This window comes from Carettochelys insculpta, chromosome 20, assembly GCF_033958435.1.
Source record: "Carettochelys insculpta isolate YL-2023 chromosome 20, ASM3395843v1, whole genome shotgun sequence".
In the NCBI taxonomy this organism is placed as follows: Eukaryota; Metazoa; Chordata; order Testudines; family Carettochelyidae; genus Carettochelys; species Carettochelys insculpta.
The window spans coordinates 4778286-4802603 of NC_134156.1; the positions used below are offsets into that span (position 1 = coordinate 4778286).

The 24318-nt window shown below is 38.4% G+C and overlaps 2 protein-coding genes across 3 annotated transcripts in view; one reads left to right on the forward strand and one right to left on the reverse strand.

Annotated features, from left to right (window-relative positions):
• The window catches only part of TBCD (tubulin folding cofactor D), a 204487-nt gene that overhangs the window by 134712 nt on the left and 45457 nt on the right, over positions 1 to 24318 (reverse strand). For both annotated transcript variants that reach the window (XM_075014908.1, XM_075014907.1), the window contains exons 12-14: positions 23417 to 23477; positions 22846 to 22920; positions 16937 to 17031 (exon numbers count right to left, since the gene is read on the reverse strand). In XM_075014908.1, coding sequence (XP_074871009.1) covers positions 16937 to 17031; positions 22846 to 22920; positions 23417 to 23477 — 231 coding nt within the window. The remainder of the gene's footprint in view (positions 1 to 16936; positions 17032 to 22845; positions 22921 to 23416; positions 23478 to 24318) is intronic.
• ZNF750 (zinc finger protein 750) lies at positions 6884 to 11621 on the forward strand. Its single transcript, XM_075014610.1, has 2 exons — positions 6884 to 8367; positions 9109 to 11621. Exons 1-2 carry the CDS (start codon positions 6929 to 6931, stop codon positions 9824 to 9826), a joined length of 2157 nt encoding a protein of 718 aa, XP_074870711.1. The 5' UTR covers positions 6884 to 6928; the 3' UTR covers positions 9827 to 11621.

A 24318-nucleotide genomic window follows, 5' to 3' on the forward strand; every position in this document is an offset into this window, starting at 1 on the left:
TTTTTTGCAGGGCCTTAAAATTTTTCATTTATTACTTTTCTATATTGCAGTAGCATAAGTGCCTCAGTGAGGCTCAGGACCCTATCATGGGAAATAATGTGCAAACAGAAAGACTATACCCAAACCGAACACTGTATTGCCTAATATGAAATTAATTTTCATATGCACAGTTCCCATTTTAGTCCGTAGGAGACAGGACTGATCATACAGATTTAAAACAGTTATGGACAACAAAAATTACTGTTGGCATAAACAAACAACTCCCAAAATCATCCCTGGTTATGCCAGCAGTGAACATGGCATACACACTAAGAAACTGCAGTTACAGAACTAATTCTCTATTGATCTCCATATTCCTGTGGTAGAGCTCTGTCTGACACAATGTTCTTGTCAAAAGAGCCCTCTCAGTGGCAAATTACCAAATTTGTATTCATTCAAAAACATTCCCTCTGGTTTTTCCTTTCCTGAAGTAACACACCCAGTGAGAAAAAACCCACCCTTCCCTTTCACATCAGCAGAAACTCTTTCGAAATCCTACAACTGATTCTCACGCTGGAAAAAAACTGGTGCCCAAACTGAAGCTGACTGCCTGAATTCTCCTTAAACTCACAGGAGGTATAAATGAAGGAATTTATGAAACTAAATGAGGAGAGTTGTTTCATAGTCCTCTTTTTCACATGAACTTTTACTCTACCTATATCCATTTCTAGCTTTGAAAATGAAAATTTATTTTAAAGAAAGTATGAAGCATCAATTTTTTTAAAGGTATGGAATATATGAACTATATTCTCTCATTTAATAACTTTCTAAAGTTAACTTTCAGATCTCTGGTTTAGTTCTGGTGAATACATTAATAAATTTGTCATACTTATAAATCTAACTAAAAGCAAGTGTTAGTGCTAGCAAAGGGCTGTAATTTGGTTTGTTCAATAGTCAAAGTTAAACTGCAAAATAAGCGAATCTGAGGATATGACAATCAATATTCTTTCCATTTGTGGTATCTCTGTATGTGGCTGTGTACTTATAAGCAAGTTTTGCCAGGTTCCCCTACGGCAAAAAAAACAGCTTGGAGTTAGCGGAGTCCCACCTTCACCAGAAAAGACATTCACGAAGAAAAAAGGAATTTCAATAAAAAGAGAGAAAAAAGATAATATGCAAATCTATTAAAAAGCTAAACAAACAAAAGCATTCATACAAAACAATTATTGTTTGTTGCAGCTTGCTGTGTTTTACATGCAATTACTTCTACAATTAACCATTTTGATCTGTACCCCACATAAACACACATCTACACCAAGTTTCACCCCACTTAGACAGCGGATCATTACACAGTGGCACAAACATGACAATCTATGGGAACAGAGAAACAGGCTTGTTGGAGGGCACAAAAGTGACAGGAGTTTTGTTTGTTAGCTCAGATACTGAGGTAATGCTGAAAGAAAGCAGTGGATACACACACATGAATCGTAGCTTCAGGCTGGAGTAATATCAGGTGCATCTCTACACCCTGAGGGCTCAACTCCTACACTTTTTAAATCCCTCCCACTGAAACAGCCTCCTTCAGTTTCACTTAGCCATCAAGCACAGAACAGGTACTTCTCTCTCTTCAGTGACAGCTACAGAGCTTAGCAACAGGGATCACCTTGAACAGTACGGCCATATACGTATCTGGTGAGTACTTTTTAAAACCTAAATTCACTTAAAGAATAATAGTAATCAGACTGATGCCCAGTACAAAGTGATCAAGATGTATTCCCTTATTCTTTTAGCATTTATACACCACTATCTCTATAAGCAAAATAACTCCTCTTCTAGCAGGTGCATTTATTGCACAGAAGCTTTTGGATGAAATTTTCAACAAGACTTTTTAAGTGAAATCACTGGTTTATTTTATGAGAAAAAAAATATTTTTTTCATTCAGCATCCATTGACTTTTTATATTAATTTTTACCCTGTTCCCCAACTTAGTTAACAATTTTAAGTGTGGAATAATGTATGACAACAAAACATTTATTTAGAAGATATCATTCTGTTCATTATTCTCTACTACATAATATTAATATTTTGACCAATCTAAAAACTTGTATGAACTAAAGTACTGAGTGCTTGTTCTAATTTTTCTTTAAGTTTCTAGGAGGTATAGTCTACACAGTCTAATAAAATTCAGCTGTTTTTTTAAGTCACAATCATCAGTTTGGTTAATTAAAATGTATCAATTTAACTTATACAGTGTAACAACTTCAGTCAAATTGTTTAAATATGGAATCACTGATTTATGAAAATGACTGAACACGGTTTACTTTGTTTTGATGAAAGTCTGAATCTATTAACTTTGTATTAACACCACAGATTGGGGGTATGATCTTGTGCTTCCTGCATGAGCTATTCATGCAGTCTTAAACCCTTCTCTCCCCAACCACATATGTTCTATCCTATCCACCAAAATACCCTGTTCCTGGTGTTTCCTCCCAATCACCTTATAGTTGTGCTAACATTTATTTTTCAATTGAAAAAGAACTGAAAGTGTAGGAGGGAGTGGCAGTTAATCACTGGAAAATCTCAACTGGAATAAAACTCACAAATCTTGTTCTTGCAACACACAAGTTAGGTGACAATGGCATGTCCTTGAGTTATGCAATAATGCCACATTGCAATATTTTAATTATAGCATGCTCTTAAAAATATTCCACCCCAATGAGTACTCTGGGTCAGTAAAATCAACATCAGCAAAAGGAATACTGCAACAACAACTGAGCATATGTATAATGGGTATGACAAATTGTTACACAACCTGTCATAGCAATGTCCTATAAAGAAAAATTATAATTACCACCATGTTTGCAATAAAAACAATTCTGGAACTACCTGTTTGGTAGATTAGACTTTTTAAATAACTTTGACCACTAAGAACCCTCATACCAACTATTTATATGTAAAGTGACAAATTTACAAAACTCTGTAGGATTTGGTAGCATAGTATAAAAATAATAGACTGGTAACAGTTTTGTCTCCCCCCCAAAAAAACACCCTGTATCCACATCTCAGACGAGGAGTAGAAGCGAGGGATTGTCAAGTAAAATGACTGCCTACTACAGGGTTCCGAAGAGGTGGCCCACAGGCCAGATCAGGACCATCAAACACTTTTGAAGAGATCTCAAAACATTTTATATACTTGGTATTGCAATGGGAAAAATGTTTCTCTGGAGTATGGACATTGACCAAGAAATATGGACTTTGACAAAAATATTTGATTACTTCTGGTCTTCACTAAAAGACCTATTCATAAACAAGCAATTCACAAAAGGGCAATGAACACTTCTGCTCTAGTTTCATCAAAGAGTAACCAAATGTATTTTCCATTAAAAATGCCAAGGAGACTGTAAACTAGGAATAGGAACTCTGTTATAACTGATTAAAATAATGTGATTTTTAAATCAGATAACTAAGTAAAAGGCAAAGGATTTATACAATCTGAAGAGAAAATTAAAGAAATAAAACACACATTACCAAAAATTATAACTATTGCTAAGGATTATGATAAATTTTAAATATTACATTTGTGTGCTTCTCAGATTCTAAGAAGAAACTTTTTTTTCCTCATGAGAGCATAGAAAACATTATTCTAATATTAGAGTTAATTAATATTAACACTTTAATTTCCCTGGCACACAAAACGACATATAGTAAGTACTATGCATATAGCAACTTTAAAAACTTAGAGCTATTTGAGATCATCTAATTTCTTCCTAGCTCTATTTATTTTGTGATGAGTTAATTATTTTAAATTATTTTATATATTCCACAGCACATACTGTTAACAGGGTTTTATTTAGAGACTGGAAATGGATTTCTCAGTCTCTGCTGGGACCAGAAGCATTTTTATTGTTGGCATTTTCAACCAGAAGACGGTTAGCCAGGGTTTCTCTTGGAATTGCTGCTAATAAGGAAGAGGTGACAGATACAACAGGCCGATACTGGCCTAAAATTAAGAGGGGGTGAAAATCTTTAACTAACCCTCAACATACTTATTTGTTGCCTGACGTGTCAGGGCAACTTCCTCTTTAAGCACTACTGGTATCACCCTGGTTGAGTGGAAAAAAAAAAATCACATCAGGGTAAAATACCCTTTTAAAAAAAAATGTAAAGCTTTTATAGTTCTCGCCATTCTACACATACACCGCATAAACATTGCCAACTCCAAAAATATGAGTGTTCAGCTTTGAAAGGTGCAACTATCCATCTACATTAAGAAAGGATTGTTAAAATATTATTCAAATTATCCCTATTCAATAAGGGAAAAAACATACACAAAGAGGAAAAAATTGGAATTTACATTATAAATCAAACTTTCAAACAAGAAAAACTAATTAATATTCTCTTTGTAATAAATACTGCCCTCTGAAATTCAAATACAAACTCAAAACTGTTGATGTAAACTCCTCAAGTATGCATGCACCAGGTTGTTTGTTTTGACAACAAGCTGTCTTCAAGCATAATTAGTTCTGGAACTTTCAAGAAAGTACAAAGATTGACAAGTCTAAACTGACTTGACCAAGTCTATTATAAGCTCTCCACTTCAGTTATGCCTTAGTCAATAATGCAGCAAATTTTATTTCAGTCAAAACATGGGAAAATAAACCAAATAAACCCAATTTTGGTTATACTTCTTTCATGTTTCATAGAAATTTTAGCAAAATTTCATTTGTCTGGTAATTTTCTTCTGTTTACTGAATCATGAGTCTAACAAATGACGGATACAGTACTGACAAATTTCAACATGCTGGTGTGTAGTTTACTATCACCATATTGAGATGACTAGTATCTATATCTGAAAGGAAAAAAAAAGCTTTGAATTTTTTTCCTGGTGTACAAAAATGCATTAAATATTACAATACAACGTGTTTCTAGTTATATAAATTGTTGTAAAGCTATTTACTTAAGTCACATAAAATAAATGTTTGTAAGAATCAAAATCAGGCTTATTCTTATAGGCAAATAAATGTAGCCTTCCCTCCCTTCCACTCATAAAATACTGCTGAATTCATTTAAGCTGTCGTTAAGATTAAAATTCTACCAAAAACAGTCAATATAATTTCTATTATGCAAAGAAGAACATTTTTCTAAAATTACAATACCTGTTCAAATAAGCAAAAATTTTCTAGCTTTGCCTTCAGGTTTCAATGTTAATTTCTTGCACATAATTTTACATTAATAAAGTGTCTGATTTAAGAAATGTAAGACATCTTGATACTGCAAATAAAACCTAATCAGCATGTAGTTACCAGTAATTATTTTCTAAATCTAAGATTTTTAATACTTCTAATTCAAGCTTTCATGTAAATAAAGCATTTAGAAAAATAGCAGACTACACTAGTCACTCACAATTAGGATTCCTGTAGTTTCGGGTAATACAATAGATAGAGTAAGTGGTTTTGCAACAGTCATCATTTTGATAATGATGCTTATACTTCATGATGAAATCATCAGTTTTTAGATCTCTGCCATAACACATCCTATAAAATCATGAGAACTTGACTCTGAGAGGTTCTCACGCCTTCAGAATCAGTGAACATACTGGAACAAGCTGATACAAGTCTTCCTGACTTATCTACCACAAAAATCATCAAGGCTATATAAAGTATCCATTGCTTTAGTTTTCTGCAAAAAAGCAAGTGGATCATACCTCTATTAATCAACAGTTGTCTGACATGTTTCTGCCTGACTATTATATTGTGCACACACACTTTCAGTCTGTCCTCTTGCCCCCACAAGGTCACCTACATAGATGAAGAATGTGAAATGTCAATTTAGCTAGAGATTATAATGTCCATGTCTTGAATTAAGTAAGACCCAAAATGGGGGATGGTTTTTATTCCTCAGACATTAGCTGGTCCTAACACACCCATTAAGACTGACCAGCTTTCAGAAATTTGCTTAGACTCCCAGGAGATGCTATCCCATGCAGGTAGAAGTGTTGGTTGATCATGCAAAAGACTGGGTCAGCTCTCAAGGGGTGGAGCCAACCCTACTCTCCATCCTAACCTCCCAGCCAAGTGAAAGAGGAAGAGGGATTGCAGCTAGCCTGTCAGGCTTGCCCCATCCCGCCTGCAGTTGCCAGAACTCACTCTTTGCTTTCTTCCCCTCCTTCTTCTCTCTCCCCATACAGCTCCACCTACTGAAACTCTTTTCTTGTCCCAGTTACTTTGTAATTAATAGTCACGGAGCGGTAGCCCTGTTAGTCTGTATCTTCACAAAACAAGAAAGCAATCTTGTAGCACTTTAAAGACTAACAAAATAATTTATTAGGTGATGAGCTTTCATGGGACAGACCCACTTCTTCAGAACTGGAGATTCTGAATTAGCTCATCACCTCAAATTTATTTTGTTACTTTTTAAAGTGCTACAGGACTGCTTTTTGTTTTGTAATGAATGTTCCCTCAGTTTTCAGAAGAAGCTTTTTTAGAGCATCTCTGGGGGGGAAAAAGAAACCTGGCCACTTCTTTAGGCGTCTACATATACCCATGAGTGTCTAATTTGAGGCACCTAAGTCTGAAAATTTTGCCTTAAACTTTCCATTTGCCCACGTGATATTACATATTGGTAATTTATGTGATTGACACATTTCAACAGGAGTAATACTTCAGATCAATGTGTTCAAAAGAATGCACTCAGTTTTGTTTAATTCTTCTGCGCAAGCATATTTGATTTTAATTTTTCTGTTACAGTTCCTGTTCTATAAGTTACTGGAGTATTGCTTTTTCCCTAACATCTTGCAACAGATGAACTGGCTTCAAATCAAATTTTCCTTTCTAAAGAGAAGTGATTCTTGAAACCTGAAAGACTGGAAACATCAACAGTTTGCAACTGAAGAAAACTGAAAAAAATCATTTTGTAAAGGATTGTTAACTATAACCATTAAAGCAGAAAAATGAGTCTCCTCAAAGAGCGTAAACCGAAGAAGCCTCATTATATCCCAAGGCCTCCAGGAAAACCCTTTAAATATAAGTGTTTTCAGTGCCCCTTTACGTGCAATGAGAAATCCCACCTTTTTAACCATATGAAGTATGGCCTCTGCAAAAACTCAATTACTTTAGTATCAGAGCAGGACAGAGTTATCAAGTGCCCAAAGTCCAGTTCCTTGGAGACCAAACAGATCAATCAGATAGAACATACAGCAAAACCATCTTCTTCTAAATCTATCACAAATGGTCTATCAAGTCTTGATTCTAAGCCTCAATATGCTTTTGCTAAAGATGATGCCAAGGAAAATGTAGAATTACAAAATCAGACAACAATTAAATCAGCACAAGGACAAAAGCCTGTAATACAGAAGGAATTAACTCCTGTCAGTACTACTTCAGAACGTGTAATCAACATGCAGCCTGTTTTGGATGGCATTTTAAGGCCCTCAGCTTTCATTCCTGTAGGAGAGCACAGACATAGCAAAGGCCCAGAATCTAATGAAGTAGCTGAAATGACATCCCTGTCTAATTCAAACAACAAAAGCTTGCCTTTTCATGCAAAGTCTGCATTTCATGCTCCAAACCACCCCTGGAAAACAGGTTCTACTTTTATCCCATCAGATTTTCCACATAAAGTTCCTCCCACAAAAGGTTTTGGTCCCATTCCACCTTATATGCATCCAATGATTCCAGAGTATTCACCCCCTTTTTATGAGCATGGACTTGCTATCTATGCACCTTACTTGCTTCCAAGTAGCTCACCAGAGTGTGAAACCTCTGTACTGTCTGTCTATGGGACACAAGATCAAAGACATTTTCTTCCCCACCCTGGGCCACTCCCAAAGCCAATAAACCCATCATCATATGAGCCCTACCAATTACTCCCACAATATCATTCCAGTCCCCCAGTGCCATATGGATTTTGCAGACCAACAGATCCTCCATTTTATAGATTTCCACGTGTAGCTGGCATTAGTAGAGATCCAAGTTCTCATCTAATGGAGGAAACTACTTTGCTGTACCCAACTTCTTCAAGTCCATCACAATACCCATTAAGCTCCCATAAAAAGCAGACTGATTATGAAAAAGAAATTCCACTCCTGCAGGCCAAAAACCATTCAAAAGATGACCCAAACGAAAGAGAGAATGCCAAAATGAGCCCCCGTGCAGGAAGCGCAGCAACAGGCTCTCCCGGTAGACCCAGCCCAACTAACTTCACTCAGACCAGCCATATTTGCGAAGGCCTGTTCGACCTCTGCACCAAATCATCTCCCACTGTAACTAGCAAGTTTGACCAACTGGAAGACAATTTCTCGGCCTTCAAACTTGCAAGGAAAAGCACAGAACAATCACCTCTGTTTCAGAATGTGCAGAACCAGCAAGGCAGGGGAGATACACCTACCAGGTAATTTTAAAAACACCTTTGCAAATTGGTTTTTCGAGATTTACTAGGGAAAAGCAAATACAAGTCTGTCTGTATTTTAAATGTCTTGGACAAAAAACATCTCAGCATTATGTGTTTAAAAAATTATATGCATATCTGTGCAAAGTATACCAGTTCCCCTAAAACCTGTAAGTACAGTGGTCACCTAATATAGGGGTGAGCAAAGTGGGGGTTGGCAAGAAAATTCATAATAGGGGCACGGCACAATTGGCTGGTGGGTGTCAGGGTCACTCATCTCATTAAAAATGCTGCGGCATATTACTGTTTTTATGTATGTGTATTCATATTATTACACCGATTAATAAAGTTTTTACATTCTCTTATTTCCTTACACCTGCCAAAAGAATTTTTTTATATGAACATAACCAAAATTTCCATCAGTTTGGATTACATGAGACAGGTTGGGAGGCCCTGCTAATTGCAGGGATGAAAAGTTGGGCTCGATGTAACAAGTTTGCTCACCCCTGAACTAACAAAGCTTGCCAGTTTTCCTTAAATAAATAACTTATATCAGAAGTTCCATTACAACCTACATCTACTCTAAAGAAGTATCCAGAACACTACCAAATGTGATATTATGTACAGTGATTTTCACATTTAAACAGTGCCCAATGTAGTTAGAGTTCTGGTAAAACTTTTCTCCTCCCCCTTGCCCAATCAGAAAAAACAATTAATTATATTTTTTGTTTCAATTGTTTTTAGTGTTCAGGTCACTGACGAAGATACACACATTCAGACTGAAAATCAAGCAAAGAATGAGGTCTCGCCGCCCAATACAGAGGACGACACAGGGATAACTCCACTTAATCTTTCAAAGAAGCCTGACACACACACAGGAATTGTTCACAAACATCTGTACAAAAATGTTTCCAAAATGGAAATTCAGAATTTTACTGAATTGCAAGACATGCCTCTCAATCTCTCAGTGAAAGATTCTTGTAATGCCATCAGCCAGAAAGCTTCCTTTCTGCACTCAACACACGATGCTGGGACTGCCAGCACTCCAAACAAGGAAAATGAAAATTCTGAAGATGTATACAATGCAAAAAATTCTAACAATGCTTGTAATGAACCTTCCTTCACAGCACAGACTACTGAAGTCCAAGACTTAAGAGTTACTGACAATTCTGATGAACAAAAACAAACAGCAGCTGTTGCTCTTTGTCAGCTAGCTGCATATAGTCCTAGTAAAGTAATAACAGACAGTGAAGAGAAAAGTTCTCAAGACTGTAGTATTCCATGTACAGACCCTACCCTCAATTCTCCAGATACTCAGGAAAATAACCACAATCACAAAGCAAAAGGACAAAAAAGAACAAATCAAAAAGAATCAGCAAAATCACAGCAAGGGTCTAAAAGAGTAAGACCCAATGACTGCAGCAGAGTGTTTACTCTAAGAAAGAGAACACGAGTATCGTAATATTATTTCATTTGCTAATGTATTTCCCTTTTACTTCATGGAACAACTGCTAAACTTATCTGATAGATTACAGTTTCTTCATACCAACTTTATTTGTTTGGCTGACTTTTTCTTTGTGGGTGGGGGAGATGGTGAATATGAACTTATGTAAAAATTACCATGTAAATAGTGTTTGTAATTTTGTACTAATATTTTTAAGAACCAGAAATTTCCTATCTGTAAACTCAGATTTTCATGAGTAACCTTCTGCATTCTTAACTTAAACCAACCAAAGTACATAAAATGGATGTTTAATGTTCTTGGGACTTGCAATATGGTAAAACATCTTTTACACCTGATTTTATTACAAGACATAAACTTTAAGAACAGTATATGGTTCATCATGTACTGTCATGTCATTTTAACTTAATTTTGTTTGAGTCTAATTTTTTTGTTCCTAGGAAATACGTTTTAATTCTGCAGTACTTTACATTCACCTTAAAATTAAATTTGTTTATTTAGACCTTAGCTTTAATACTTTTTCTGAAGATGAATATATCACAATGGTTGTACTGAAGAAACATTCATAAATTTAAGGTTTTGGTACACGCAAGCTTGCACCAATTTAATTAAATCAATTCAGTTAAAATGTGCAAATCCCTGCATGACCACTTTTATTTCAACTGGAGAGGCTTACTTTGGTTTAAATGAAACCTGTTCTTATGGTTTAAATTAAACCTGTTCTTAATCAAATTAGTCCTGCAGGAAAACACAGACATAGCAAAGGCCCAGAAATCAACTCAGTCAGCTAAGAATATGTTTAAATTTAAACCAAAATAAGCCTCAACTTGAAATAAAAGTGCTCACACAGGGCTTGCACCAGTTTAATTCAAACCTGTTCAAATTTATAGCTTGAATTACCAGTGCAGCTCCTTGTGCAGATGAGCCCTAGGGAAGATTTTCCAAAAAAAGTTAGGTGTCCAAATTCCACTGAAATTCAACAGGATTTGGGCACCCAACACCTCTATGCACCTTCGGAAATCCCAGCCTAAAAGGATATTTATGACAACAATTTACTTCACTTGAGGAAACCATTGCTGGTGAAGGTTTCAGTTTCATAAATGTGTATCACTAAATTTGGAACTTAATGTGTTTTTGCAGACAAACTATTTTTAATTCTATAATTGTGTATAAGACTATCTCATTTGTCAAATAAAGCTATATACTGTACTTCAAATATTAATTCCATATATTTTAATGACAAAGGAACAAATTGCCATTGTTGGTAAAGTGTGCTTTGCAAGAAAAATAATCAATAGCAGATTAAACATAAATCTTAGCTTTTGAGCTAGCAATTAAAACAAATCATGGCCTACCATATCAGCCCCTACCTTGGTATTTTAAAATTAGTTTCCTTCACTGGAAAGCCACAGGTCAATGAATCTGCCTACTGTACATCCCAATCATTTGGTAAACTGCAGGCACTCCCTAAAAATCCCACAAAGATGTTATCCAGACAAGCTTTGTCACAAGTTTAACAAAAAACTGTACTTATGATTCATAAATAATTGTGTTTGGACTTGTACAGCAGCTGCTAATATAACTGGTATTAAGCAGCTGCTAATATAACTTGTATTAAAAAGCAGAAACTGCCCAATCAGCCTGAGTAAAAGAAGCAAAGATCAATCAGAATCCACTTTAAATCTTTCACACTGACCAATTACTCAGATAGAGGAGAGCCTCATTTATACAAAAGATAGCAACAGACATAAAATGCATTTAAAGTAGGACTGGTACTTTTCAATGCAATTGATGGACTTTGGGGACAATCTAATTTCCAAATAATATGGTATCTTGGGATAAGAGGGACTTGGTTGAGCAAGTTAAGAAAATATTAACTACAGATTAATTAGATGTTTGGCTTATTTCTAGCAACCAACCAACCAACACTAATAAATTTGTTGCTCACTTACATTCTTTCATGAGGAAGAAAAAGGGCTTCCCACAAATCGTCAAAGAAAAGTACACCAATTTGATGTCGAACACAGGACTGTGCAAGCTGAAAAGGCCAATGAAAGCCAACCGTCACAAATTCTGGGTGTTTCTGAAGAAAGGGTAGGATAACTATAATTTGCCTAACAATATAATACCAAGTGACCAAGAGGAGAGGGAGAAGTTCTCCCTGCCTCTAGATCATAGGCAGTTTAATGCCTTGACTCATGAAGATAAACAACAAGGGTTACTTTATCCTTTGTACCGCACACACAGTTGTTAGAATATATATATATTTTTAAGCAGAAATAAGCCAATTGCATCAATAATACACCAAGGCAGTCAGCTTCACAGATGAGCTGCACATTGGGTATGTCTACATAGAAATACAAGCCTTAATTTGAGCCCAGACTCAAGCCTAACAAGCTGTGCATCCACAAACCACACGTGGTAATGTACTGCTCAGACCTACAGTCCCTGGACTCTGTAAGACAGGAGGATCCAAGCCCATACTAAGCTGGGACTTACGGTCCCAAGCCCTATTACTTTTCTGTAGGCATCCAGCCCTGACTTGACTCAGGTCCTGGAAGTCTTCTGCGTGTATCCCAGAGGTCCCAAGAGAAAAGGCTCAGGGCTGCAGGCAGCCAGAAGCATCATTACTGCCTCTTCAACTGTGCTCCCTATTCCTGCTCCTCATACAGTGGAAGCAGCTCCTCTACTTTCTCCTTTCTGCTGCAGGGATCTCATCTGGAGCAGGGAGGAAAGCTGACAGACAGAAGGTGGCTCTTAGCTGCTGGGATATTAGAGGTCATCCCTCCCCCAAATGTGCTGAGCTGGGAGCCCCACCACTACCGTTCCCTTCAGGTCAGCCACTTGGTCCCCACTCCACTTTGTCTCTTGCTCACCAGTCCCTCTTGCCTTTCCTGCAGCAGAATGTGCATGCACTGTCAGGGCAGCAAGCTAACGGTGGCTCTGGCTCAGTTATGAGCACCTGAGTCCCATCAATATCAGTAGGACTAGAGCATGGATACAGAGGGTGCAGGGGGCTGCTAGGTACTCTGGGATAGGATGACTGACTCAGATCTGTGCACCGTGTTCCCTAATACAGCTCATCTGACTCAAGTTCCGCTAGACCTCTGCTTACACTGCTCTGTAGACATACCCAGAGATCCTTCTGAAGATTCCTTGTATTCATATTCTTGCTTGAGCAAGTATAACCCCAGAAGTACTGAGACCATTGACAAAGGAGAGTGAAGTTGCTACTCTACAGCCTTAGATAAGAGCCAGCTGGCTTTTAGGTCATGCAGTAGAGGCATGTGGCTTTAGCCCCTAAGCTTGCAGGTTCACGTCCCTCCTGCTGATAAATGGGTCCATTGGCTTTACAAGTGGTGGGCTCGTCCAGAATGAACCAATGGAATGTCTCAGATGCTCGGGATGTGATTCCTCAGCTGAAAAAAAGTACGTAACCCCAAAAGCACTGGGATCACTGGACGAGGGAGAGTGAAGTCTCTGCTCTACAACCTTGACTGAGAGCCAGCTGGTTTTTAAGCTCATGCAATAGAGCACATGGCTTTAGCTAAGGGGCAAGCAAGATTTGGCCCAACAAGCCTGCCCCTGCAGCAGAAGCAGCTCAAAGCTGCTGGCTGCTTTCTGTGCCTCTCTGCACTGCTGAGGGGGGTGTGGGGTGGGGTAGGCAGGGAGAACTTCACCTCTCGTGGCTCCTATTGGCTGAAGACAAGAGATTTTGCGGTGGGCAGGGGCAATGCTGCACAATTTCTCAGATCCACTGGATGGTTTCTGACCAACAGAAGCCGAGATATTTTGCTGGGGGGTGGAAGCAGCACACAAAGCCTCTCCCCACAATGCAAAGAGCCACATGGAACAGCGAGTGATCTGGGGCTGCTGGCAGAGAACTGCTTAGGGAAGCACCTCTTGGCCAAAGTCTGCTTCTGGAACCACACCCCAATCCCGTCCCCCAGATCAACACACAAACCCTCTGCACCCTCCTACCCCCTGCCCCAGGTCACAACTCCCTCTCACATCCTGCACCTACATCCCTCCCCCACGCCAGAATCCTCTCCTGCACCCATACCTTTTCCCAGACCCTGAACCCTCATCTCTTGCCCCAGGTCAGACCCTTCTCCTTCACCCAAACTCCCTCTCAGATCCCACACCCTATCCTACACCCCAGTCCCCTTCCCCTGTGCTCCCTTCTGCACCCAACCTCCGGCCAAGATCCCACTTCCTCTCCAAAGAGAAGTGAAGCCCTTGACCACTTACCAAAATTTTGGAATGGTCCCCCACTCCATCAAAAATTATTGCCCAACCTTGCTTTAGCCCCTGAAGTCTCAGGTTCATTTCTTCCTGCCAACAACCTGGCTCTGTTAGCCTTACACAAGCTTGCCACTTTCTTCATATGTCCACTTATTGGAAATGATAGACTTGAGCAATTGGCTGATCTCCTCCATCTCGATCATTACTGACTTTTACATATTTTCTCAGGCAAACATCACAATTCTATCTCATAAAAACATGCTTCTTTACCACATATTCCCTTACCATCATGCCTACAAAATTCATTCTGCCCGTCTTAGGATCTGCTTCCACATTCAGAACAGTCTGGTCTTACTCTATATATCTTACCCTTACCCTACATATCTTATATCCCAAAGTAGAACCAAATCAATCAATCAAAACATATGGTATTTCCCAAAGAGCTGTTTTGACAAGACCTAAGTGTTTCATCTACAGTACTTTGAAAAAAAAAGGTCTAAATGAAGTGGTTTTGGCTTTATATGAGTACAAGCACTTGGGTGACTTTCATGGCAAAGTTTTCAATTTACTCTCAATAGGCTTTGCATACTATTTGAAACTGCAGTAGCCAATGAACACTAGGGAACTTTTTATATGGCAGCAGAACAGTCCAGGTGGAGACTTACTGCACAGCACTCTGAAGCAATATAGATTTATATCTCAGCTTGCTATGCAGTAAATGCTCATGGAGACATGCACTTAGGCTGAGTCACACAGAAGTTGGTTCAGAAGTATAGTTGCACAAGCAGATCACTGCAGGAAGGGATGATGATACTCTTGGTTAATTTCATTCTTTACTCAATGAGTATTCACAGAAGTTGCTTCTTCCACCTAAGAGAAAAGTGTATGGCATTCACCTTGTCTCTTTCATCTGTGTAGTGCACATACAAGAAGCTTCTTAAAGGATTACTGAAGACATAAGAGATCAGGTACTTTCAGTATGCTGATACGCATCCACTGCTGTTGAGCTCCTGACCCAATATTTGGGGGGGTGTTGGGCCTCAAGGAGAATGATCCGCCTGAAGCTTAATCCAGATAAGACTGAGTGTGTGACACTAATTTGCTGGAATAAGCAACTGGAAGATATAGAAACGACAACATCTCAAATGATAGCTGAGCACACATAGGCTCCATTTGTGAGTTATGTTTGCAACACAAGGAGTAGAACTGGGCCCCTAGCTGCCGCTCGATGGCAATGTGCAGCCCATCGAGGTTCTGTGTACGGCGCACAAGACATTTTATTTACCAATACCCAAACATGGGTTTGCCAGATTCTGCTGGTTTGCATCCACGTAGGGTTTTATTTTTTTTTCCTAGTCCTATTACTAAAGTGAGACACATTGAAGCAAGAACACATGAAGTGAGGTGCAGGCTCATTACACACAAGACTGAGTTGAGAGCCATGCACTTCCTCTGCATCCCATCTAAGCACTGCTATGGTTCAGTCCACATGTCCTTCAAATTCTAGGTACTCAAGCACAGTTAGCAAAACTATCCTACTCCAGGACACCATCTTGTAACAATGTTCTTCCATCCCACTGAGATGACGGAGGGTCACTATCCTAGAGTGCCCACTGCTGCTCTAAACGGAAAAGAAGGAAGGAAAAAGGGGACTGGTTTTGTGAACCTGTAACAGGGTCCTGCTAAAGATTATTATATCTTTTTATGAAAGTTCATGAGGCCCAATGGCAGATAGCAAATCATGGTCAGAGCCAGGATTCCAAACAGCCACATCTGATTCTAAACTTCCTGGAACCACTTAATTTACATTTGACATTCTTCTTATTTTTTACTAGAAAATGTTGCATTATCAGGCTATTCGATTCAAAGCATGAAGGTCTAAGGCTCCAGTTTTGTAAAGACTTATATAAATGCTTAACTTTTGAGTTCAATGAAACTGTTCATGTATTGAGTTGTTACCCATAATATATACAGTTACAGGATTAGGGCCAAAGTAACTAGATAGTGGCAATCAGCAGAAACATATTTGACAGTGAGGTCAATAGGGCTTATATAAAATGACGTGCATCCTAAGCACAGTGAACTTTAGCTTTTTTGATAACCTGATTTACATAAATGAATTATTTAGGTGATTCAAATCACCTTTATTTAAATCAATTCACCCTGTTAAGTAGTACAGATTAATGCAAATAATCATTCTAAATATGCAAGTTAATGATCAGTGAATTAACACAAAATTTAAAAGCAGAATAAAAACATTAACAGATATAGTTTATCTAAAATATTATATACACCCACATCAATAAATCCTAGTAATTGTTTTGGAGAGAAAATTTATTTATTTGGTTTTAAAGGCACACCCCATGACAATGATTTCTATTGACAAAATGCCTTAAACGTCTTTCCTGCTACAGCCATTACTAGCCCAACTTATGTCAGTGCATACAAGTCTGCTGCCAAATACACACCTATATCATGCTGTTATACAGTATTACTGTGTACAACTTGAACCTCTTTAGTCTGGCACTCTCTGGGCCAGCAGCATCCATGGTCCAGCATGATTTTAACCAGTCAGATGTCCAGTTAGCATGGGTGTGTCCAAATTTCACAGTCTCATAAAATTTGTTCACAGCCACCAACTCTGGCTCTCAGTGTTCTGGGCTGTTATTTAGCCCTAACTTACTCCTAAATGCATTCTAAGAGCACAATAAGCAGTGGAAGTGTGGGTAATGCCGCTAGACAATATTGACCTCCTGTAATTTGGCAAATTCTCTGGTACAGCACCAGTCAGGTCCCAAGAGTGCCAGACAAGAGAGGTTCAACATGTAAATTCATGGGGGTTCAAAAAAAAAAAAAACAACTTACCATCCGCAATTCGGGAAGGGAGTAACAATCCTCTCCTGCCTAATTCAGCCAGAGCCAGACATCCACCATGCCAAGAATTGTCAGTTTCCTGGAAACTAATTGTAAAACACAAGTATACTGTTAAGTTTCGTTTCATTTTTCTGAGTTTTATCACGTGTAATCCAATACTATTAGTCTACCACAGTTTGTATTCACAGCATTAGAGTGGGCTTTTTTCCCCCAAAATGAGAAACCACTGCATAAATATTTTTAAATGTTTATTCTTTCCTAGTTTAACTACTGTATTAATGGCAACTACTGAACTCAGTAAATAACATTGCGCTTAACCATTTTGCTATAAACACACACCTTCAGATACAAACAAAAAGTCCAACTTCATACACACGTGCCAGTTATCAAATCTCATCATCAAAATGGAAGTTATTTTCAGTAAAGTAATGCATGACTAAAAACAAGGCAATAAATTGGCCAGGTGCCACAGTGTGTTAATGTAATGATATTGTATCTCCACAATAAACAAGTGCTTGTCTACGTAGTGGAGTTATATCCACAATACAAAAGACACTGAACGAACTGGTAGTGGCTCAGAAGTAAGATGTAAAATAAGAATAGGAAAAGTGGTTCAAAACTGAGACACATTTGCAGAGATGGCAGAAACAAATAGGAGATGAGAGGAGCTTTCAAATATCACGTATATATGCAAAATTTTATTTTGTGTTAAGGTAACAAGAAAGAAAACCTAAAAACAATATGAAATCAGTGAGAATTCTAGAATTGTTACTGGAAATCCTTCAAATTTAAATTCTCTAGGATCTTCAATACATTCACTTTTAATGTTTTGTAACAGCATGATATTTACAAAGTGTAGTTTCTTTGAACTACAGAAATAAGAGCACAAACTTTTTTTTTTAAGCAAAGAAATGATCAGTTACAGTCACAATTAGAATATGCATGTATTCTGGCTGAGATTGTCAAAAGTGCTCCACAGAGTGGAGCATCTTGGGCTCCTTTGCCAATTCCAGACCCTCAGCTAAATCAGGTTCATGCTAAAATGAATACAAGAGAATACATTACATTTTTTACCTACAATAGAGAAACATACACCAAAAACATAACAAAAAATTCAAATAAAACAAAACATAATAATTATTATAAACTGCAAGCTAGCTAGAGACATGAAAGATAACAAGAACACACTCTACAAATATGTTAGAAACAAGAGGAAGACCAAGGACAGGGTAGGTCCATTGCTCAATTCAGAGGGACAAGCAGTAACAGAAAATATGGAAGTGGCAGAGGTGAGTGATGGCTTTGTTTTGGTTTTCATCAAGAAGGGTGGTGGCAACTGGACACCTAATTTAGTGAATGTTGGTAAAAATGGCGTAGATTCAGAAAGCTGTAATAGGGAAGAACAAAGTTAAAAGTTACTCAAGACACAGTAGATGTCTTCAAGTCATCCCGCCTGATGAAAAGCATACTAGAATACTCAAGCCAAGATATCTGAACCACCAGCTATTATCTCTGACCAAGTCTCAGAAGATCAGAGATTTCAGAAGACTGGAAAAAAGGCAAATGTAGTGCCTATGTATGAAAATGGAAATAAGGAAAATCCAGGAAATTTACAGACCAGTCAATCGCTTCTGTGCCAGTAAAGATAATGTGGAGTGGTCAACTTCTATGTCTAGTTTAAACATAGCCGAGGAGTCCTATCTCTCAGTAATCACGGGCACCAGGTTCATCTTCATTCCCTCCACAGCCCAAGAAAAGCCAATGCAGTATAAGCTTCTCTTTGCCCATGACCATGTGGCATCACCTCAAAGACAAATGGAGGCAGGAGGTAAAACAGCACATTAGTGGCCAATTCAAAAAAGTTCTCTGTATTCAACCACCAGGGCTGGAACTTCAGTTGATATGATGCCTCCTCACTGGCCCATGTCAAGGCTGACTGCAGTCTAGAGCAAACCAGTATCACTAGGCACAATCTCCTGATCCATCTTCCAATTAAACATAAATCTCCAAATCAGAATATTACATGGATTTTATTGTTTATTGAAGTGTTAAATAGCAAGGCTCTGGAATACACAAATTTGAATCTCTTGCTTTGAACATTTGTCATGGAAGTTCTTCATCTTTCACGTTGATCCAAGTGATTCTTGTTCAAGTAGATCAGTTATATTCTTACTTTTCTTTACATACATAACCTATAGTTTACCATTCTTATTCCTCAAGTGTGTGGGAGCACAAGCACCTGGTGGCCGGGCCTCACTCGCAAGGCAGAATGACCATACACTCCATCTTGGAATGCTATCATACAGCGGCGGGAAGGTCTGAAGTCAGGCCAGGAGAAAGAAATCAGAAAGTTGACAAGTAGTTGGAGAGTCCCCAAAGAGAACATCCTGACAAGCAGATAGTAAGCCCCCAAAGAGAACAGCTGGGGCTAGTAGCTGGAAGCCCCCCAAAGAGAACATCTTGGTTGTACAACATCAGAGGGTCTCAGGGGAGGTTCAGAAAAAGACCAAGGACAGAGGAAATCTTGTAACATGTTCTGACAGGCCAGGAGGATAGAAAGCCCAAATTAGGTAACAAACGCTTTAATTGGCCAGGTATCGAACCCCCAAGTAAGAAACAATATAAAAGGTGATTTAACAGGAATAAGGGGGTGGGCTCCTGGACACAAGGCGGAGGCTAGCAACTTCCAGTCCAGACAGCAGACCCCGGCCTGATCACCCGGACGTCACCACCACGAAAGGTCCCAACCAAGCCGTATCTCTGACTTGAAGGGCCGCTGTAACGTAGTTATTGGTGAGATGTGGGAGCATTGGATGTTATTGGTAAGTCACATGTAATTATATATAGTTATATGTAACCTAGTATTTAGCTTATGCCAAATAAATAACTATCTATATATATATATATAACAAGTGTTAAGTAATTGTAGTTACAAATAAATGAATAAATCACTATTGGTAAATACCACTAGCTGGTCTAGCTGGGTCTGTATAGAGAATTATTGGGACTTAGAACAGCCACAGGGCATTGTGGTGTTCACAATCGGAGTGTTATTGTTTCTGGTACTCATAATACTGTGGAAACCTAGGTTTTAAAGTGAATACACTGAATCACATATTGCTGCTACACTATATCAGGCTGCTATAAAGGTGGGGTGGTTGGTCCTGGGCCACCCGACTCCCCCCGCTGTATCACACCCCACGCGCACCCACGGGACCCGGAGTAGGTCGGCACATCGTCAAAGTGAAGTAAATGTAAATGTTTCAAGTAAAAGTTTTCTGCAATTTAACTTATTCACCACTGCCAGTTTATCATAAAATCCAAGATAACCAACCTGTAAGGGAGAAACCAAGGAACAACTGAAGCTACTTACTACCTTGGATAGTTCTATGAATCTCAATGTACAGTTAAGTTTCTTAAACCTAGTCGTTAAGAAAATTTATTCAGCCATGCAAAAGATCCAAGCAACAGGCTGGGCTGATATGGTAACTTAACATATCAAGACTGAAGTTGGAATAACTGAAGAATTTTCTAATAGATTTACTTACTAACCAGTTTGCCCCACTTTCTGATGTAGACGGCTTGCTGTCTCTACATAAGGCTCTACATAAAGTCTAGTTATATTCTTCAGCGCAAAATGGATGTGCACCTCCTGATTGGTCCCCATAGCACTTCCTTAATACAGTACAAAATGGAGGAAGTGTTTTGTCATGTATCTGTTCTGCCCCAATCTCAGATGAGATCAGCAAAACAATGCTAGAATTATTGCCATTGCTGACTCTTGTCAACACTCTAGCATTGTGTCAACCATCCTAAACTTGGCATTTTTACTCTAGTATTTTGAGAGAAACCATGGAACGATAAAGTGGGAGTAGGAAAAAAAAATCAAAGTAAAGTGCAAATCAATAACTAAAAAAAAAACCCAAGTGTTGTGAATGTTTAAGTATATTTAAATACACTTAAGCAACCATGCTTAACTAACCATGCTTGTATAGTGTTAATAACAAGACATATAACTGACATACCCAAGCCCATCTCTCTCTGAATGTGATTTCTGAAATGTTTTGGGGTTGGGTTTTATATCTTTTAAAAAAGGGAAAAAAGCACCTTGAAGGAAGGTGAAGCTTTCTAATCCTGGAGCAACAAAACACCTCACTGCTCTGGTTTTTTGTGTTGACACAGTGTGGTTGCTTAGTCACCCAGACAGGACTGTTTTTTAAATTGTGCAGCTCAGGATTTAAGTGAAACTGGTTCACATGCTTAGGGTCACATTAACACATGTGCCAAATAGAAAACAACCCACAGAGGACCAACTATCACGGTGATTTTAAAATAACTGTGTTGATGGAGGGAGAAGAATCACAGAATCTGGGACTCCCATAGCAAAAAGCAGCATCTACCCGATGTATTAATTAGCCCCTCTTATTTTTTATTCTTATTTGCACTCTGGTCTGACCTGTAATACATAATGAGATTGCCTCCCATCTTCTTGAACAAGACAAAAATACATTTTTACCTATTTTGAAGGACATTCTATGAGAACATTATTTCTAATGGTTTTTGAATATCCTCAGATTTTGAAATGTACATCTAGTACTCTGTCTTCAGAATGAGATTATCTGAATATAATTTATTTCCAAATCCTCTCCAATATTCAAAAAAACAAAGACAGATTGTCTCCTAATATACAAATGGCATGTCTCCTGGGTGACTTAGTGTGCAGCAAGCTGAGGTGGAAATCTACAATGCTCTAACCTGTTGCAGCTCAGTTGCCGGGGTATATCCTCCTATTATGCACTAAAATGTCAACAGTTGGTCAAATGACACTGTGATTTCCTTCTTAGACCTTTATTTGAATAATCCCATTATAGGATATTCTTAACATGTTTTATTTAGTTTGCAAATGATAATCCACAAGCCAACATATGACAGTTATTACATTCTTTAAATTGTCCCTGGGCACGTGAAAAGCTACATACAAGAAAAAGCACATCTAAGGAGTAATATTTCATACTGGCTAAATGCCTGCAAAGCTGTCTAGGTTGAGTAAGCAAGCTATGTATGAATCCTGTATGCAGTATGCTGATACAGTTTTTAGCAAGACAAACACGACCACACACTTCTACCTCATGAAGCATTACTTCTGATGTTTAACTCCAGTACAAGTAACCTGTAAACCAACTTCAGCTTTTCCGGTATTTTTAAAACACAACAGGCAACTTCAGGAGCAAGTTTCTTCAGGGAAGAAAGGGGTTTCATAGCAATTTAGTTTTCCCACATAAAACAATTCTGCTCTTCTTACAAGAAAACATTTCTTCTCTCTTTCATATGTTGTGGTGTTCATGAACATGACATAACATCAGTACTAGCCAGAACAACAGAGTGGGAGGACACTGTTCAAACTTCCCCACACTGCTTTGACAATGCATCTCACTCCTGACCTGGTACATGCTGCACTGCAAATCACAGCAAAATTATACCTGCATAATTTGTTACATAGAAAAGTACTTATCAGAGAGTAAGATGGGAAAGGCCATCAAGTTAAAATACAAATTCATGATACCATATCTTGAACACGTTATAAACTTCGTCGGCTAAATGCAAACCACCTCGCACTTCTCTTTTATTCTTTCTGAGACCCCAAAAATGAAGTCCAGGCTTGTTTGGCCATCAAAGTTCCAATAGTACTTTTCACACAATAGGTGTTTACCCCCAATGCCCTTGACCAAAATTCTAAAACTCCTTATTGTTTTACGTGTGCTCTGGGCCAGTTGCCTGCCTGAATTTTGCCCTCCCACTCAAGAAATGACCACATGGCAGCTGTGAAATTATGTATAAAGCATATGAGTGTTTTAAGACAAGGATGCAAGCCACTGCACTAAACACAAAATAGTATTTACCTGAAGCAATCCAACAGAGACCCAACCACATCATCTGCTAGCTCTTTTGGAAGTCTTCCAGTTATTCTACCAATCCTGGCAAAAGAGAAGAAAAAATGATTTGTTATATAATTAAAATAATTTAAGATAAATTAAATAAGATAACAGGGTTCAAACTACAGACAATGCATTATTTCAGCTATGTTACAGTAGGACACAAAGGAAGGGTGGTGTTTTGTTTGTTTTTTTTTTGCGCTTCTAGCCTGACATAACAAAAATAAGATTTTCAAATGGAAAAGAAGAAAATGTGTATCAGCCAACTGGGGAAGAAACAATTTTGCAAACAAGCCCCAAGTTAAATTCTTTCATGTCATTCCAATCCCAACCAGAGTTAAAATTTCCTAGTTGGCTGCCCCAACTTTAGCCTCCATATAACAATACCAGCAGATGTGGGCCCCATGTCATCACTCCTGCTGCAACCATCATCAGTAACTGAGAACACTGAGAAAGAACAACATGCAATTATTTAACCCCAAGAAACATTTAGTTGTTGTGTTTTTGATCAGTTTCAAAATAAATAAAAGAAACCTACCCTTTTGCAGCAGACCACCTGACAATGGTATCTTTGTCTTTCAATCCAATCAACAATTGTTCTGTAGAAAATATTTTAAACAAAGCAGATTACTCCAAGTTCTTTAGAGAAGTTTTCCTACAACTTATTTCCCTACTATCACAACCAACTCATAATTTAAAATGAAGCATTTGCCCCCATGATTCCGGTGTTTGTCACAAAGAATGAAATTTGAAGCCACAAAAGCAAGCAAAGTGTATAAGTGGTTTCTGAATTGATGGTAGCTCTGTAATTTAGCACAGAGTGTAAGCATGTCTATACTGCAACATCCCTAGATAGCTTTGATCTGCTTAGCTTAGATAGCAATACCAGTGAAGCCATGGCAGAGTACACACTCCAGGTGGGAACCCTAACAGGCTGAGACAGCCTGAACAGCTAGCCCAAACCGCCACAGGTCAGACAGTTCAATGAAAGCTTGGGAAATGACTACAGGCACCTTCAGCCATATCTCATCTTATAGTACACACACAACTCTTTGTCTGCATTTGCACATCTTTCATTGACACTTGGTTTCCCTGCAGTAACTGTGTTTGAGACATTGTAATCAATGTAGACCCCACTGTAGGCATACATGTATCTCAAGCAGGCAAGTTCACAAACTTTTTAAATGGGTGAGACTGCTGGGCCACAGGTGTAATATTCCTTTCCTCCCACTGAAGGCATACAGGGTGGAATGGCTATAATCCTCTCTCAACTGTCTTGCAAATTAAAGAGCTGCTGAGGACTCCTAAAAGCTTTTGTTGGATTAAGCAGTCAATTATTTTTGGCATCCAGGCCTCTGCTGGATCTACATCATGTTTTCTGCTCTGTATAAGAATTTCCTGAACCTGTCAGGAGCAGTCTCTTTGAGTACTGCTCAACCA

Coding starts and splice junctions, on each gene's coding strand:
- ZNF750 (XM_075014610.1), top strand. CDS start 6,929: ATGAGTCTCCTCAAAGAGCGTAAACCGAAGAAGCCTCATTATATCCCA. Junction 8,368..9,108: donor AGGGGAGATACACCTACCAG/GTAATTTTAAAA, acceptor AATTGTTTTTAG/TGTTCAGGTCACTGACGAAG.